General features: G+C 44.3%; 1 protein-coding gene across 1 annotated transcript in view; it reads right to left on the bottom strand.

The window, feature by feature from the left end:
* Positions 1 to 9750: 9750 nt before the first annotated feature.
* The window catches only part of LOC142055659 (uncharacterized), a 35656-nt gene continuing 28012 nt past the window's right edge, over positions 9751 to 17394 (bottom strand). Inside the window, 6 exon segments of the mRNA XM_075089777.1 lie at positions 9751 to 10190; positions 10193 to 10250; positions 10252 to 10918; positions 12126 to 12275; positions 13269 to 13472; positions 16342 to 16441. Of these exon segments, the coding sequence (XP_074945878.1) occupies positions 9751 to 10190; positions 10193 to 10250; positions 10252 to 10918; positions 12126 to 12275; positions 13269 to 13472; positions 16342 to 16441 (1619 nt within the window).

Consider the following 17394-nt stretch of genomic DNA (forward strand, 5'->3'; position numbering starts at 1 on the left):
CAGTGCCCAAGCCTATGAGGGATGAACAGGAGAGGAAGAGGCATCTAATTAGACTTACTTGAAGATCCAAGCGTGATCTTCAAACACAAACTTTCTTCCGCAAATGAATGTCTAAGACTGGGTTTCCTTTCTGTTAAACAAAACAAAACAAAACAACAAAAAAAAAAAAGAAAAAGAAAAGAGACAGAAACCGTACTTGGCTTCAGTAAAGGCTAACAGCAGAGCTGTCATAGACCTGATGAGGAACACAGGAGATTGGGGTGGGATTCATCTGACTAAGCATGGATGTCTCTAATGTAGACACCCATGTCTGAGCCAGCCTCGGTCCCATATTTAGGCAACCGAGAGTTCGTCAATATAACCAGTGAGTTCAAGGTACTCCCTCACCCCCGAAACAGCTCCCACAACGGCCAGGAGAGAAATGGCAGATTCACCTGTTCAAGCTGTTCCACTTCTGATCAGCGATGGGACCAGTCACTGGAGCAGACAAGGGGGGCACCCCCCCATCTGCAGCCCACAGCTCCTGAAGGTTGTCTAAGGAGACCCGTAGATTCGGTTTTCACCTCTTCTGAATCACAAATACCGAGGGATTTACCCCAGGCAGAGGAGCCCCAGCGGGATCCGCCGCCTGCGCTGGGTCCGTTGACCCAACTGGCAGGGACCGGTCAAAAACTGCCACAGGGGGGACCCAGGCGTTCCGATGCACGCGGAGGGGGCTGGGCTATGCAAATGAGGGAACCCCCCAGCAGCCGCTTCCCCCCTGCTGCCAGCCGCCAGACCTCACAGCACCAGCTGCTACAACACACCAAGCCTTCACAGGGTGACGCCTCTCTGTGCTCAACTCCGGGATGCAAGCTTCGAGGTTAGCGCGGGCTTCAGCCTGGGCACGGCATCCTCGCTCACGGAGGGCGACATGTGCGTGCTCATTTCCCTCTGAAAGAGTTAAAAATAACATTAGAAACCCTCAAGCTGACACAACAACATCTTCAACTCGTTTAAACTAGACACAGGAGATGTTTCTGTGATCCTAGTTTTTAAGAACAAAAATACATGCTTTTTTGAGCCTTCAGCCGTTTTAATGCTGCCTGTACTCCAGCAGTGCTTATTGAGAATGAAATCCATGTGCAGAAAAAGTAAGGATCTCCCTTAGCTGCCTGTGTCTGGGTACCTATTGGTGCTCAGTTAATATCTGGAAGTGTCTTAGACTGGAATCATTTTTGTGTAGAAATGGAGGGCTGTGTTCCGTTAAGTAACAGGGAAGACTATATCCTGTGACCTTTTCTCTGGTGGCTTGGTATTTATGTGTAGCAGTTGAAATAAGCCCAATATGGCTTCCTGGACACCAAAGCGTTCTGGAAGACAGTGCTGAGCAGTAGGCTACTAGTGCCTGCAAAGTTCCTGTAGTCTCTTTCTTCCCCACTCCCCAGCAGATTCTGGGCTGAGATGCACCCAAATTTTCCAGGCAGTGATCAACATAGTGGACGATAAAATGGGATTTTCCTTTAAACTGGATTTTCAGTTAATTGAATTTAGTTAGAACTTGGTTGCTTCTGCAAATTGTAGATACCTATCTGCACCTTTAGACTTTCTAAATGCCAACGAATTTATTTTTTTTCCCAACAGGAACAGTCAAGCTAAATGCTCTTTGGCTGAATAAGCAGCACTGTATAAAATGTCTCGTGTGTGAAAATGTTTTTTGTGCATTTATAATCGTGTTGAAGTAAAAGAATAGTATGAAGTCGTTCTTCTTACAGTTATTCAGTAGGTCTACAGTAAGTAAAAACACGCTGGAATAAGAAGGTCTGCTAAGAGTGTGCTAACAGTGATTATAATTAGTGTTCTGTTAACCAATGAGTTGGGTTTTTCCGGGCATAAATTGTGTTAGGAATGCAAAGCAAGGCTGACATCAGGAATGAATACTTCCCTGGTTTAAACAGCTTGCATCATTCCATCCAAACTCCGCTCAAATTCTTGCTTTGGAACCCAGAAAGAATGAGTCACCTGTGGCTGTAGTTCATCATAGGTGCCTCTTTATTGAGAAACGAAACCTTTTCTGAGCCTGAAAGGTCGTAGCTTTATGTTGAATACGCATAGGAAGTTTGGAATAGAGATCAATGTTTGGAATAATGACCAAGTAAAAGAGCAGTGAAAAGGTAATCACTTTGTGGTTGTATTTATTGCTTGTATTTATTTTTCAGTGACTTCAGTTCCTCTGTCTGAGGTAATGTGAAGGTCTCCTCTCATTTGGATGCTACTGGAGTCCAATAAAATTACTCAGCCAGCGGAGTGCATGGAAACCACCTCTCTGTGCAGAGGAGTTGTGTGTTGTGCAGTTTATAGGGTGGGGCAGAAACATGATCTGCTGTGACTGTCCTCGCTTCAGAATTGCAAATGAATAGCAGCACTGCTTAACGCCTCATGTGGCTTTTTGGAATACCGCTGCCTTTACATGCAGGCTAGTGCGCATATACCGTCTTCCTTTCTGCATCGGTTCAGAGGTGCAGGGAACATACAAAAATCTGCTACTGTAAAGTGGCAAACATTATTACTCTGCATATGCTAGACTGACAGCACTGTCACCTACCTGGCCTTCTGGTGGAATGTACAACAGTGGGACATCACCTCAAAAACACCGTTGGGAATTCCGTTAACTTGGGAGGTAGATCCTGATGCAAATTACTAATTTCATTCTTCCATGACAGACAGCAGAGCAGCTTAACAGAGCATAGGGAAACTTCTGGCCATTAATAATCAATGAAGGGAAACCGTGAAGGTACTGAATAAGTGCAGTCCCTCTCCTGTCCTGCCCAGTCCAAAGATAATATGAAGCCTTTGTACCTCAAATACTTCTAAGTTTTGTGTGCCCAGTTTGTCCATAGTTGGCATCTACCAGACACGGCTGCATCCAATGATGACAGCTTTTAATTCTCTGCATTTTACACACTTATGTGGATGCGCACGCGTAGTTTAGGCATGTTGAAAGTTAACTCCTTACGGCCTTGTCAATGAGAATTCTTGATTCTCTTTTAATAAGCACATCTATATTCTTACCGAATCTGTGTTAAATTCCACCTTTTCAAACTAATGAAGCTTCATTTTTATTTTTAAGTCCTCTTGCAAGCAGCTTGACAGATTTTTCTAATCTAATAAACTGAACGCGAAGCCGGAGCAACCTCCTAACATCATTCTGTTACTACTTATGCAATCGAGGAGAGAGCTGCAACGTGCCACTTGGAGTATGGATCCAGTTGTTGCCCCGGCGCCACTCAGTGATGTGTTCTAGCTGAAGTGGGGAATAAAACAAGTGGATTTGGGGGTTACTTTTTTCCTTTGCTCTAGTCAGCCATGTATTTGTTGAAATTAGAAACCTATTTCTGTCGACAGATTCTCTGAGCTAGCAGGTAATGATGTCTGGGGTTTTATAGCAGTGATAAGAAGTAATGCTAAAAGGATACACAACTGTAGACTTTAATATTTTTTTCCTTAAAGGCTATTGTTTCTATCTGTACTGAGCAATAGAATACAACACAGATGCTGAATACCTGAAAAGGAACATTAGAAGTTGTCATCTCATCTGATCATGAAGAAAATGTTTGTAGTACTTGCATTACAAAGAGGATAGCTTCTGATGCCTCTGCTGAGGGGAAGGAGGGACACAAGCCAATGTCCTAGGCAAGTCAAATTGTTTTGGTCTGATTTTGAAAAAGACAGCTAGTATTGTTACTTGAAGCATTAGATTTGTCTAAATAGCTCTGGGCCTTACAACTGTCCTACGTTCCCCCTGACACACTGAATCCTTGAGAACTGAGTGGCTTTTAGATTGTAAAATATTTGGGCAAATTATTAATTATAACCCATTTCTGACAGGAACTTAAAGTATGCTGAAAATTGGACTCGTGTTCTTTAGCAGTTCACATTTTCTTTAATTGCAGACAACAACAGGTAGCAGAAAGGGGAAAAAAAAAAAAAGAGAAGCAGCGCAGCAACGAAAGAAAATGGGGGAAGAAGCCCAAAGGCTAATGAAAGAAGAAGAAAACAAAACTGATGTAGAAGTGTCCGGACACAAGCCAGGCATCAGTGGCACAGTGCCAATGAAAAAGAGAATTTCAGCTCTACAACATACATATTGGTATTGATTTAAGTATTTCTAGGGCTGCAGCATTTCTAGGACTCCAACCGTTTGGTTTCAGTACGTTCTTCAGGGCATCTTGGAAGGCAGGGTTCTCTCCGAATATCTTCAACGACTAGTAGGTGGTTATTAAAGGAGAGAAAAAGCCCACAGAAAATCATGCCTTGATGGAATGAAGTTTCCTGCAATAGTCCTATTCCAGCACCCTTCTTTGCAGCAAAAGTGATTGAGCAAGGATGTTGACTGAAAGACATCCTTAATGAATAGTTCAAGCCTAGAGAAAAGAATGGAAATACCTAAGAGTGTGGTAAATCTCCTGTATTGTCTATGCTTACCCGAAACATGTAGTTAAACAGTTTTAAAGAACCCTTTGCTTCCTGCCTGATCGAGAATGTCTGCTTTTGCCTTTCCATAAAGGTATTTATAAATGTTTCACATTTTTCCATGGGAGATAATATTGACGCGTGCAGAAGAAAATTACTTGTTAAAGGTGACTACAGCTCTCAACGTACTCCTGGTAGAGTACGCTCTGGTAGAGCACAAGTTACAGCTGAACACAAAAGTGGATTTCTTGTCACTTTGTCACTTGCAGCCCCTGTGCTACCTTGCCCCTTTACAACACTACAGTGGTTAACAGCAGGGGCATCGCTACACAGCAGTGGTGCGTGCTGCTCCTTTCTTACGAAGGCTAATGTTGTGAACGTAGGGGAGCAATTCAATCGCTTACTTGTATTGGTAAATCTGTATTTCTAGCAGAAATTCTTCTACTTCCTACATTAAGGGGGAAAAAAATCTCACGCTGTATACTTGTTGCATAGGTAGTACAACTGAAAAAAAGGTGTCCTCCTGTGAATACATCTAAGTGTGAAAATTCTCAGTTTGTTAACAGCACTTCTCAGGTTCCATTTTTGTACACTTACTGTATGTATTTACAGTGGGATTCCTGTCAGAAAAGCGTGCAAGGTAAATAGGCAGTAGAAGACAACAGTAGTTTAATGAAGAAGAAAAGTTAATGTCTGCTGGAGGGCAAGGTGTGTGGGAGGAGGAGGGTCCATGTGGTTATTAGGTGCAGCTCAGAACTTCAGTGAATACCTCCTGCATCTTCTGCTGTGCGGATGCTATTATCCCTGAATTCATGGGCTGTCTTGTGGCAGATGAGTGGGGACAGCAAATCCTGTGCCTGAGACGGGTTCCCTGTGTATCCAGGGTCCTGTGAAGTTGTAACAGAATGGGAAGGGGCGGGGGGACTAGATCACCTCTGCCTCGAAAAATAGAATTTTTAACTAAGTTGTAAGACACAAGTTCTGCTTAAAAGAGAAGCACTTGAGAAAGTAAAGACAGTAAGACTTAATCTGAATGGCCTTTGTCATGGAGAAAAGTTTTAAAAAATATTTAGTATGCTTGTCGTGCTGCTTAAAATCTTGCACAGACCAAGTGATTTGACAGCAATTTTCAGACATTAAAGAAGTCATTGAGAAATGTGAAATTTTAAAATACCTTTTAGAAAGCAACAATATGCACTTTTGTGTGTATCTTCTGCGCAAGTGTTCTGGCTGGAGTAGAATCGATGACTACAGTCTGTCCAGACTGAACAGCAGTATGGCAAGCAAATCTGCTCCTAGTACACACCTCTAAAGTATCTGATGGTGGATTGGAGATAAGAAGAAAGTCTGTGAATAAGCTTTAATAGCAATCCGCGTCTGTCCTTTTAACCACACCGATGAAGCAAGGAGGCACATGTCGTAATTCTTTCCCTATTGCTGACACAGGGCAGGGAAACCTAATACCTGTTGCCTAGTTTAGGTTGGAAGCGACATCGCATCTTTCTAAAAAAATTAGTTTAGTGCTTACTATTGCTATTTCTGAGACAATGTAAAATAGGTGCAAATAGATGTTATTTATTAAAAATAACAAAACATTGGCTAGTTAAGAAGTTAGAAACAAAGCCCCTGACTGCATCATGAGAATGCTCGTGTTTTTTGAGCCTTCAGCCGTTTTAAAAACGATTAGGTGCTGCCACCTCCTGCACATCAGCCCTCCTGCGTTGCTTTGCCCTCTCCTGCTGCGTACTCACACTGTTTTGCTGTTCTTCCCTCCATTTCCCTGCCTGTACTTGAGCACAACTGCTCTAGGAATTGCTCCCATCTACTCTACCAAGTCCTGACATAATGCCAGAAAGGGTACAGTGCTCTCGTAGGTAGCAGTCTGTATGTCAAAACAGCATGCATTGGTTTCATATGTTTTCCTGCGCTATAGTTGCTTGTGTTTGCAATGCCCCATGTTCATTTGTCTGAAGGGTTTTGGAGGAAAATGCTCCCCTGTTCTGCTCATGTAGGACATAAATAAAACAGTGGTTCAATTTTAGCGCATTTCTAGCAGTTGGGATTTAGGTGAGGTAGTTGATTTGGGGGGGGAAAGAAGGCAAAATGAGGAAGTGATCAGAAGTGAAGAAGAGCCTTGTGAGTGGGTGGACCTAAGTAAGCATGCAGGTGAATCTCTGGTGAGGCGGTGGGCAGTGCCTGTGCCTCGGTGTTTTCAGCAGCTGAGAGGCATGTTGGGTACCTCTTCAGCTGAATATTAAAGAAAGGCTTCTTTGAGCCTGGATTAGAAAGAGAAATAGAGAAATGCATAATGGGATTATCAATAGGTGTTGCTTCAACCAGGGAAGGAGCCGCCTTGGTTCCTATGCTACCCTGTAAGCATGAATTCAAGCAGCCACCTGCTACCTGACCCTTAACCTATGCCCTGCTTGTCCTCCCCACCTGCACACTTTGAGGCAAGACTTCAATTCTTGCCTCAGTATGGTATGAACAATTTCTCAACTCAGAAAAAGGAGGAGGTTTTATTGAACTCTTTGGAGGCTAATGGTCCTCCCCTAGCTGCTCCATACAGCAGCAGCAGGATCCAGGTGAATCATGACTAAGAGTAAAGCCAAATATTAGATGGGGAAAAATCAAGGTGGTACATTTGTCACAACAACTGGGATAGCCTCTGTGGATCGGGGAGCAAAGGCCAGTCCCACAAAGTCTGGGACTGGAGCATTTATCGTGGTACTTCAGGCCTCTTCTTACAAAGGGTACCTTGAGCTGTCTACATGCTTGCAGGATGGAGGAGGAAAGGTGGCAGCTTGGAAGCAAGCTGTATTTCAGGTAGAGATCAGAGCACGGACTTCTATCAGGAATGTGACGGGAACTCTCTTGCTGAGCATAGTTAAATAACTTACGAGAGTTGAGCGGACAGAAGATTTTTAAGGGCAAGAAGCAATTTTGACGTTATTCTGGTGTTAGCGCCTTGTGTCTTAAACATGGACCACGTCCAAAACATGGTTTGAAATGAGTTCAGCCTATTGACATTTTAAATGTAAGTGTAGGTTCATACTGCTTTGTTGCCTGCTTGCTGCAAAAGACACCCACGTAGTCACAGGTGAATCTCTCTCCTAGAACTGAAGATCTAAACTAGTCCTCTAAACTATGCTCCATTTCACCACCGCTCAAAGCAAAGATCACTTAAACAATAGTGGCTGTTAAAGAGAGACCCAAAATTGTGATAAAGATGGTAAAATCCCATATAAAATATTGCGCTCTCAGCCTTGAACAGACATGCTTTGAAGTAGCAATAAGGCATGTTGTGTCATGTGTTCCAGTCCCATCCCCTCCACCCGCCAACCTATTAATTTTGGCCCTTGTGCCCAGGTACTTAAAAGAAAAGCTTTTGAAAGTGACTTTGCAGCAACTATGTATTGCAGTAGTGTCATAAGGCAAGTCAAGTGGCCTGCAGGAACCCAACAAGGTAGGTGAGCGTGGAAGAGGAAGTTGCTGGCAGAGGAAGCAAGGCGCTCTCGTGTTCTCATCTTTGTGAACTCTTGGAGCCTGTGTTACATCAACATGCCTGTTCGATTTCTCTTCCTTAGTGAAATGCTTAATGAACACTAGGGAATCTGTTGCAAACACAAGTAATTCAGAACCCAGGCATTACAAGGATGCAAAAGGTCTCTGAATTGCCTCTGTAAGCATTGGTGCATGTCACCCTCTTGAGTGTTGCAAATGCTCCCCACATGCTGGCCAACTATTCCTCCTTCCTTGTGGCTAATAACTCCATTCTTCCCCAAAGCGGCAGGGCAGTGCATGGCGTTGTCTGGCTTCACTAGGCTTCTTCTGCTCTGGGTTGCACAGAGAAATATTACACTTGCTTTGCTGGAGGGGAGAACAGGAAGCCAGTGAGGTTTAACCGGCCAGAGGTGTTGTTGAAAGGTTGGGTGGAGGCAGGCAAACACCGCTATGTCGCCTGTTGGTTAGCATTGCCCTCCTCTGAACTATGCACGGATTTCAAGTTTTGGACAGGAAGAATTTCTGGTTTGATGGTCACAGTGGCATCTCAGCGGGCACACTGAGACTGCATGGCTCTCAGATTAATTAAACAAGGTATTCTGGACTTCTGTTAAATGCCGGGAAGACTGACACTCTCCTGGCAGCACAGAAATGAGCAGTTACAAGCTTCTGGAAGATTGCATTGAATTAAAGATTAGGCACTTGCATTTGTTAACTCAGCATGGGTGCAGTCATGCAGGTGGCATGTGTGTCCACCGACCAACTGGAGCCTTTTTCTCTGCCTGAGTGCTTATGCTTGGAGCTGTAATGAAGTTTTTCTCAGCAGAATTCTCTTCTTTGGGTCCTGATGGTTCCTTATGCCCTGATACAGTGCCTCCGCCAGCTCTGCCTGTGCCCAATAGCTCAGCTGAGACCGGCTATTTTATATGGCTTTGCTACAATAAAACACTCACACATTTACCATTTCTAACAGGCTTCATTGAACTTGTGATTATAAAGGTAATTTACAATGAAACAATTAAATAAACAATAAGCTAAAGCACAATACATTTCAAAGGGCTCATATGACTACAACATTCCAACACATTAAAACTTTAAAACAACATTAACACTCAAATTGTACCTACACCTATACTTATCTTTCTAACACGTTTCAAGACTCTCAACAAAGTACCTTTTTGGTTACAGTCCCTGTAAACACACAAGACCAGTGAAACACTCAAGCAATTGTACAACTGAGAAGAACACTACACAAGACAGGAACAAACAATGTGCTGGAAACTGCCTGGGGAATAGGGGGTTTACCTCTAAATTGAACTGACTCTTTGGACAACGAATGGATAACACTAGCATGCTCTCTGGAATACATGTGTGACATCCTTAGCGGGAACAAGCCTCCGTGTCACTCAACACTGTAATTTCACAAAAGTTTTAGGTTAGTGCTGCCTAAAGAAATAGCCCACCTTTCTCTGGCCGTTTGCTCCCGTGCATGTCTCACGCTACTCTTGAGCCAGTGCAAAGTGCTGGTATATTTGCCCAGTGAAGCAGCCAGGGAAACTCATTGAGCTTAACAAACAACAAATTAACATTCAGCAAACAAACATGAAAGAGAACTCACTGTATTCTCCTTGATCTCCCTGGTCATGTTCACTGTGCAGATATGTTGGCACCAGAAAGACACCAGCACGGTGGGGTGGGGGGGTGGGGAACATGGTGACTGGGAGCAGGAGGACTATTTCTGTAGGCAGCAGTACTCTCAAAAAACGCCAGTTACAAACATCCTGTAGAAAGGCTTTACCTTTTCCATTCTGAAACAAGTAACATGTTTTCAAACCGATTTATAGGGCAAATCAAATAGTCAAGAGCAAAACGGTGGACTAGGACAGAACTGCAAAACAACGCTCTAGTACTGTAAATGAGATCTGTTCCTGCTCCATGAGTACTGAAAGGCCGCATGATAGTTGCTACAACAGGGGCTGCTACAGCCAGATCGCTGGCGAGTCTGCTGCTCCAGTATCTCTTCTTTATTCCTGTCTGAGAAACAGTATTGACGTACCCAAAGACTTCATCATCATCAGGTTCTGTAAAATCAAGTTCTTCCACAAAATGGTTTTCATTAACTCCGTGCTCCACCTTCCTGCATGGAGGTGTCACAGGAGACAAAAGGATGGTCGAGTTTGGCTCACCTGGAGTTAAGTCCACTACGATACCAGAATCACTGAGGCTTTCAAGAGAAATTGACCCAATTCCTTCAGTGAAGAAGGCGGGCTTAGAGGACAGGCATCTTGAGCTCTGAGCTCTGAACATGTTTTGAATGAACTGCTCCCCTTCTAGGCTATATGGCACCACATCAGTCTGGATGGTCTGCTCCACCATCATGTTTCTGACTTTCTCCTCCTCCTCCTGGGAAAAAGTTAGTTTTTCATCCAGAACATTTTCAAGCATCTCTTGATTCACAGTAGAATTGGAGGGAGCTGGCTCACTCAACTCAGGGGTTGTGGTGGTCAAACTCTCTTCAAATAAATCAGTCCCGTTAGCTGTGTCCTCATGAAGAAACAGCCCACTATCTGCCAGCTCCTCCAGAGCTTGGTCCTCTGTGGTGGGGCTGTCTGGCACACAACGGCTGGGTCTGGGTCTGGTACACAACGGCTTGCCCTCAGAGTCACACGTGTACTCCGGGCGCTGCTCATCTCTCACAGAGCTCTTCAGGGCCATCTCCATGCTCGACACCAAAGATTCCAGTTTCTTGTTTTCAATGCTTATTTCTAGGAAGTATTTCTGAAATTTTTTGTCTTTCTCAGCCAAGCTGTTCTTCATGCTCTCAATAACTTGCTTGAGTTCTTTAATTTCCCTCCTTGCTTCCAAGAGGCTCAGCTCCATCTCCACATGATTACACTCGTCTTCGATCCAGTCGTCCTTCATACGTTCCACCTGAGCTTTGAGCTTTTCGATTTCTCTTTCCCTGGAGCAAAATAAAAATATCGTAACACTTCTGGTGACTGCCTAGTTAAAGAGTCAACGTGAGGCTCCACCTCACTGGGGTGGCTATGCTGCAAAGATGCTCCAAGGAAGAAGCAAATTCCTCCATGCATCGTTTGCTGCCACCTCTGAGAGAACTGGCAGAGATGTCAGCTGGCTGCCAAGACACACTGGCTGATTCCTAGCTGGAGTCATCAACCTTGCCACACAGCCAGCAGCCTTGTGGGCTATGCTGTGATCCTGGACACTTTGAGGTGAAAGTGGTGGCCTCTGGGTTAGGTCCAACCAGTACAGCGCTTAACATCTCATCTACTGCCTCACCCTGGAGGAAATGACAAACAGCTGCCTGGATGTGTCCCCTGTGCCTGCCAGCAGCTCGTCACGTATAGCCAGAGCCAACAGTGGCCTCAGACAGCAGGATGGCTCAGGGCTGCAGGCACCCGGCTTGCTTTGCACCCCCCCAGCCCAGCATGGATCCAGAGGCTTCTGCCTTCACTTGCAAGCAAGTGGGGAGAAGGGCCCCCTGCGTGAGATCCAGCCCTCACAGGTACAAATGTCGGGCCACCCAAAGCAGGACCAAGGGGTCCCTGGGACTCTACCTTGGGGCTCCATTCAAACAACCCTTTGTGCCCGCTTGGGTTGTGTGTGCTGGAAAGCCAGTTCTCAGAGCACAGCTTTAGTAAAAGAGACAACATCTGTTGCTGTGTAATGTACATTGTTGCTTCTTCGCTTAGCATCCATACAAAGTGCTATTGCAAAAAAGTCCATATCTAAGCAACAAAACCACAAGCGGGCACACTAGTTTGTGTCAGAGCTTTTCTTTCATTAGGGGAAAAGGGGGACATTTTTGGTCGTATTTTCTGAGTGAGGTGGAACTTTTTTTATGTATAAAAGGTCTCAGTGCTAAAGTAGGCTGGTGAAGAACTATCCTTTGAAAGTCTTCTATCGGGAAAGTTCAAAAAAAGGGAAAAAGAGACAACCATATTTGTAACAAAAGTGCACGGTACATATTCACTGAGCACACAATGAAACCTTAAATACCTGAAAACAACCTAATCAGCCCGACCATATTTCAAATCTCTTAATGAAAACTTTACATGGTCAAGAAAAGAGTACAAATGATCAGGACTCCCATCCCTTAATGCTCCTGAATAAATCTTGTCCAGTCTTATTTCTGAAGTGAAATATACCTTTCTGTAACTTTGCACTCGGATTCCTTCAGCTTTTTTTTCAAATGCCGTATTGTAACTTCTTTCTGCTGCAGAGGAGTCAAATACCGCTCCGGATTTTCTGGCTTAGTGCTGCAATTGTGACCACAAGAAATAGATTTCCCTGATCGCCTGAAAAGAAAAAAACCATCACACCATCACATAACATCACTCCTACAGTTCTTCAGTCCTGGCAAAAAGGAACACATCCCATAGACTGATATGGCGCTTGACTCATTTTGGGCTCCTCAGTGTCCACACAAGTGACTCCCTCTGGCAAATCAAAGTACTTGAGAAAATGGCTGATTTCTGGCTATAGTACAAAATTTACTATTTATCATACTTGTTTTCAGTGCCATTACCTCAAATGAGACATTTAACTTTAAAACACCTAGCCATCTCCTCACCCAAAACGGTGCCCAAGAGCAGGCAGCTGGGCCATTGGCAAGGGCACCCAGCTGCAGACACAGCCAGGTAAGGAAGCGTACAGACTGAGTTCAGCTCCACATGTGAGTTAAGAAGCCGAGCACCCTGAAACCTACATTAATCCTGTCTAGCTTTAGGTGTGTATCTGACATGCTTGGCTGTTGAGTTGCCTGGGGTGGGAGGAAAGAGAGAGAGAGGGAGGGAGAGAAACAACAATTTCTTCTCTGCAATACGTGTTGCACGCTCCTGCAGGTATTAGTTTTCTTCCCTGTAGAGGAAACTGCACGCAGAGGTACCTAAGGCCGGGCAGGGTGAATTTTCACCCGAGCATACAATATTTTCTATACAACCCCACCCAACTCTCTCCAAAGGAGAAAGGACCTTTCTGTGAAAGAACCAGGAAAGCCACATGAGAACTGACAGCATAAAACCACGGAAAGGAGCCTGCCTTGGAGTGAAAACCAGCTACAAAGTGCTTTGACTAAAAGTAACCTTGAATTTTACAGTACTGAAACAGTCAAACTTTTACATGGGATAGAGCACACTGTTGATTGTCGAGCCACCAATATGAAGAGTCACACCCATGCTGAGGAGCAACACGACCCCTTTGGCAAGCCAGACAACCAGCTGATGCCCCATTTGAGTGCAGAGAAGGTAAGTCAGTGTGCTGAACACCAGGATGCTGAAATAAAGACTTGCCTCGTCACTTGGCTGCTGTCACTTCCTTTGTTTGAGCCTGAGTTGCTTCTGCTGGCTAAAGAAGCCCCATAATTCTGACGGGTGTTCGCAGGACTCGGCTGGTTTTTGCTCAGTGTTGACAAAGGGACCTTTTCACGGGAAGCAGGTGGGCTGGGTCTGGACTTGTTGGATAAGGATCCATTATTCTGACCATGAAGGCCACAACTGGAGGAGAACCAACATGGTTAAAGCATACTGGATTATCTTTATCACACAACTCATTATGTGTCTTATTTCACGCACAAAGTTGTCTACACACTAAAACAGGTAGATAACTGTGAGTGGCCGGGAAGAAAGTCCTGAAGTCATCAGCCACTGCACACTCTTTCACTGACTGGGGCTCTCAGTCTGAATTATGTGATCTAGGGAAACGGTGGCCATTTTCACGTTTCTCTGTGGCTAGCACGGTTCCCACTGACTCCACCAGATCATCCACATTCCCTGAACCTCTGACTCCATTAAGTAATGAGAGGACTGCAGCCTGGGCTAGTGCCAAAAGAACCACGCTTCAGCCTTCCCTGGCCAGACCTGCAGAGAGATGCCTGCTCGTGGAGGTTTGCTCTAAGACTGCTTTCATGCTCCTTGGCAAGCAGCCTGAGGGATCACAGTGTGTGATGAAAACAGATTTGTTTGAGCCACTGTTCCTTTCTCTCTTTGGCATAGAGGGTGCTTCAGCTGCCACTGTCAACTATTCATAGAATCATAGAAGAGAACCATAGAATCATTAAGGTTGGAAAAGACCCCTAGGATCATCAAGTCCAACTGTCAACCCAACATCACCAAGTCTCCTAAACCATGCCCTGAGGTGCCACATCTACACATCTTTTAAGTACCTCCAGGAATGGCGACTCTGCCTCCTCCCTGGGCAGCCTGTTCCAATGCCTGACCATTCATTTGCTTAAATATAGTTCAAACCCTACTGTGAGCAGGCTGAAATAGTATTAAAATAGACAAAGAAAACCACAGATTTTTTTCTTCCTTCCTTCCTTCCTTCCTTCCTTCCTTCCTTCCTTCCTTCCTTCCTTCCTTCCTTCCTTCCTTCCTTCCTTCCTTCCTTCCTTCCTTCCTTCCTTCCTTCCTTCCTTCCTTCCTTCCTTCCTTCCTTCCTTCCTTCCTTCCTTCCTTCCTTCCTTTCCTTCCTTCCTTCCTTCCTTCCTTTCCTTCCTTCCTTCCTTCCTTCCTTCCTTTCCTTCCTTCCTTCCTTCCTTCCTTCCTTCCTTCCTTCCTTCCAGTTTCCCTCATACGTATCTACCTTTCTTTTCCCACTCTTTATTAAATAACCTGACTGTCGACTGTGGGCTTGAAAGCAACTGGTGTCTGTGCTCCTGGCAACTGCCAAAGGACTGAGGTGCTCTGAGCACAGCTTCCCAAGGCGGGTTCCTCGCTTGCTCACTTGGTTTGTCTTCCTGCACTGCTACACTGCTACCTACATCCTCTCATGGAATTGGTTCTTCTAAACTGTAATGAACGGGCTGGTTTCAGAAAAGAAAAAGGCAAATCCAGCCAACCAAAGAGGCTTGAACATAAAAATTTAAATACCACAGCACTATGAAGCAAGAACTCTTCTCAAGATTCCCTAACTTGGTTTCGTCCCTCCTCTGAAAATGGAACAGTTTATAAGGAAGGTGGCTGCTGCAAACCTTCATCACACTGCTGTGGTTTGGGTGATTTTATAATTATTTTACAACGAAGTGCTGGACTGTGGTTTGTGACAACACTGAGATTTTTCAGAGGAAGTTGAGTCAAACAGTTAAAAGAGAACATATCGCAAAGGAGACCTCTCCTTCCACTTCGTACAGTACAGCATCAACTCTTGGGTGAGGCAGAATTCACATAGACTGTGCGTAACGCAGCAATGCAATTGAAGGAGCATTATTACAGAGGCCTTCTGTCTAATTAAGTGGGTCAGGATGCTCTAATTTAAAGTTACATTTAAATGCACAGAAATACATGCAATGATACAGAATCTTACTGCAAGTAAGGTGATTTTAGGGCTTCATATTATACTTAGTATTTTTCACACACACACACACACACCCCCCCCGGCCAGTACCTTTACTGGTTAGATTTAATCTAGAGAGTGCTTAGGTAATGTTTATTTTTCTAACAGTCTCATGACACAGATAGGAAACTGCTCATTAAGCATCATTCTGCCGATCTCTGTGCACTGGGGCACACTCCGACCTCAGAGACATCTGTGTGACTTAAGCATAGAGGTATCCCACTGCCAGTCCCGGCCTGCTTGCCAGCACTTCCACAAAGGGCAGGAAACCCGTCCTGTCAATCTGAACTCTTTGCACCTGCTCCAACAAATGTAACCAGCAGGGATTTTGTGGGTGGAGCACAATGTGCGCTGCTCCACCCAAATGTCCTCACCCTCGCATTCACAAGCTCTCTGGATTTGCACTTCACAAATGATAGGGAGAAATCTTACAGAAATCTTTCTTGAAAGATTTGTTTAGATAGATAACTCATTTATATTTTTTTTTTTTATTTGCATATAGTTTTAGTTACAGAAAGGTTGGGCAAGGGTGTTGAATACAAAAGCATCAAAGGCAATATTGTCTACTTCTTCCTACAAAAAATAAGGTCATGACCTGGAAAGGGACATGCCAAGCTGACAGTTTATTACAAAGAGAAAACAGTGATAAGACCAAAAGGTTAAGGTTAACTTCTTAGAGGTACTGCTGTTAAGCAACATATACCCAGTTGTCTCCTCCTCCACTCCAGCTGAAGTCTTTTCTGTCTTACCTGAGGGTATCTCCCATACTTGTTATGAACAAACAACAAAAAAATACCTGTCAGCTGATCTGGCCTACTGACATGTTTTGGTCTCAAAAAATATAGCTTTTTTTTCCCCTTTCTCATATTACAGTTCTCATCAGCGTAAGTGCTGCCCAAGAGCATAGTGTTAGCCAAATTGTTTCAAAACTCACACTAGTGGTATTTTATGTATTAGCTGCAAGGCCTTACATAGTAGTCTCTCTCTGCACTAGCAACTCTCTCACTCTTCAGGAAAAATTGCTTTGCTTACTTGTGAGAAAAAGACCTTTTGCTTCCAGCAGCCGACACATGGGCTTCAGGCACTGAGGTACAGCCTGTGTTGCTTGAAGAGCTAAAATTGGTTTTAACCCCTGGAAAAGAAAAGGGACGAGTAAAAACACAGTGGAAATCATAACTCAAAGGCTGTTTTAAAAATCACAATGAACAACAGGCATCATCCCTTTGCCCATCCTGTGTGAATTTTAGCAGTTGCATGAATTTTCCAACATCCCTGATGTCAAGCACGTGATTTGTTCTGGATTTGCAACGTTTCTTCAGAAGTGGCACTTAAACAAGAGCAGAGAAAAACCATTTGGACACAAACCCCTCACACTAAAGAAGCCCTTTTAGGACACGGCTAGGAACATTTGTTGTGACAACCTGTTTGCTTTCTTACAGCCGTCAATACAAGAATCAGGCTGCTCACATGGCTCCTGCAGCAGCACACAACTGTCACTGCAGATTTCGCTTGCTTTAAACCATATGAAAAGACTACGCGCTGGGGGAAAAGCCGCTTCCATTTTGGTTTCTGAGACGATGTACACATACATGCACATGTACATATAAATGTGTATAGGCTAATAGGGTATATGTGTCTGCGTATGTACACACATATGCAGGTTCTCGTGGCACACAGAAGGACAGTAAAGCAGCTCTAATAGCCTTAAATCAATCCAATAATCACGCGCGGCTCTCAAGTGCTTCTGGGGTGTTAAGCCATCTACCTGATTTCTGACTTTCTATGGATCACAGCTTTTATTTCCCAAGCCCTGGCATGTACAGGGAAAACCGCTTTCATTTTGCTACAATCAGTAGTAGGTAGAGCTACTAAGAAAGTCTTATCACCTGGAAAAATACCCACCCTAAAGTTAGGATTTTTTTCAGTCTGTCACTCAAATGGCAGATGTCCAAAGCCATATCTGGGCCTTACACTGCAAAGCCACAATATTGTACGATGACATTAATCTGAGGGAATGGAAATAACTTTCCAACATCCTTTAAACAGCTGGTCGGGGCGAGCATCTCTCACCTGAGAATTTCTGGG

Source organism: Phalacrocorax aristotelis, chromosome 3 (assembly GCF_949628215.1).
Source record: "Phalacrocorax aristotelis chromosome 3, bGulAri2.1, whole genome shotgun sequence".
Classification (NCBI taxonomy): domain Eukaryota; kingdom Metazoa; phylum Chordata; class Aves; order Suliformes; family Phalacrocoracidae; genus Phalacrocorax; species Phalacrocorax aristotelis.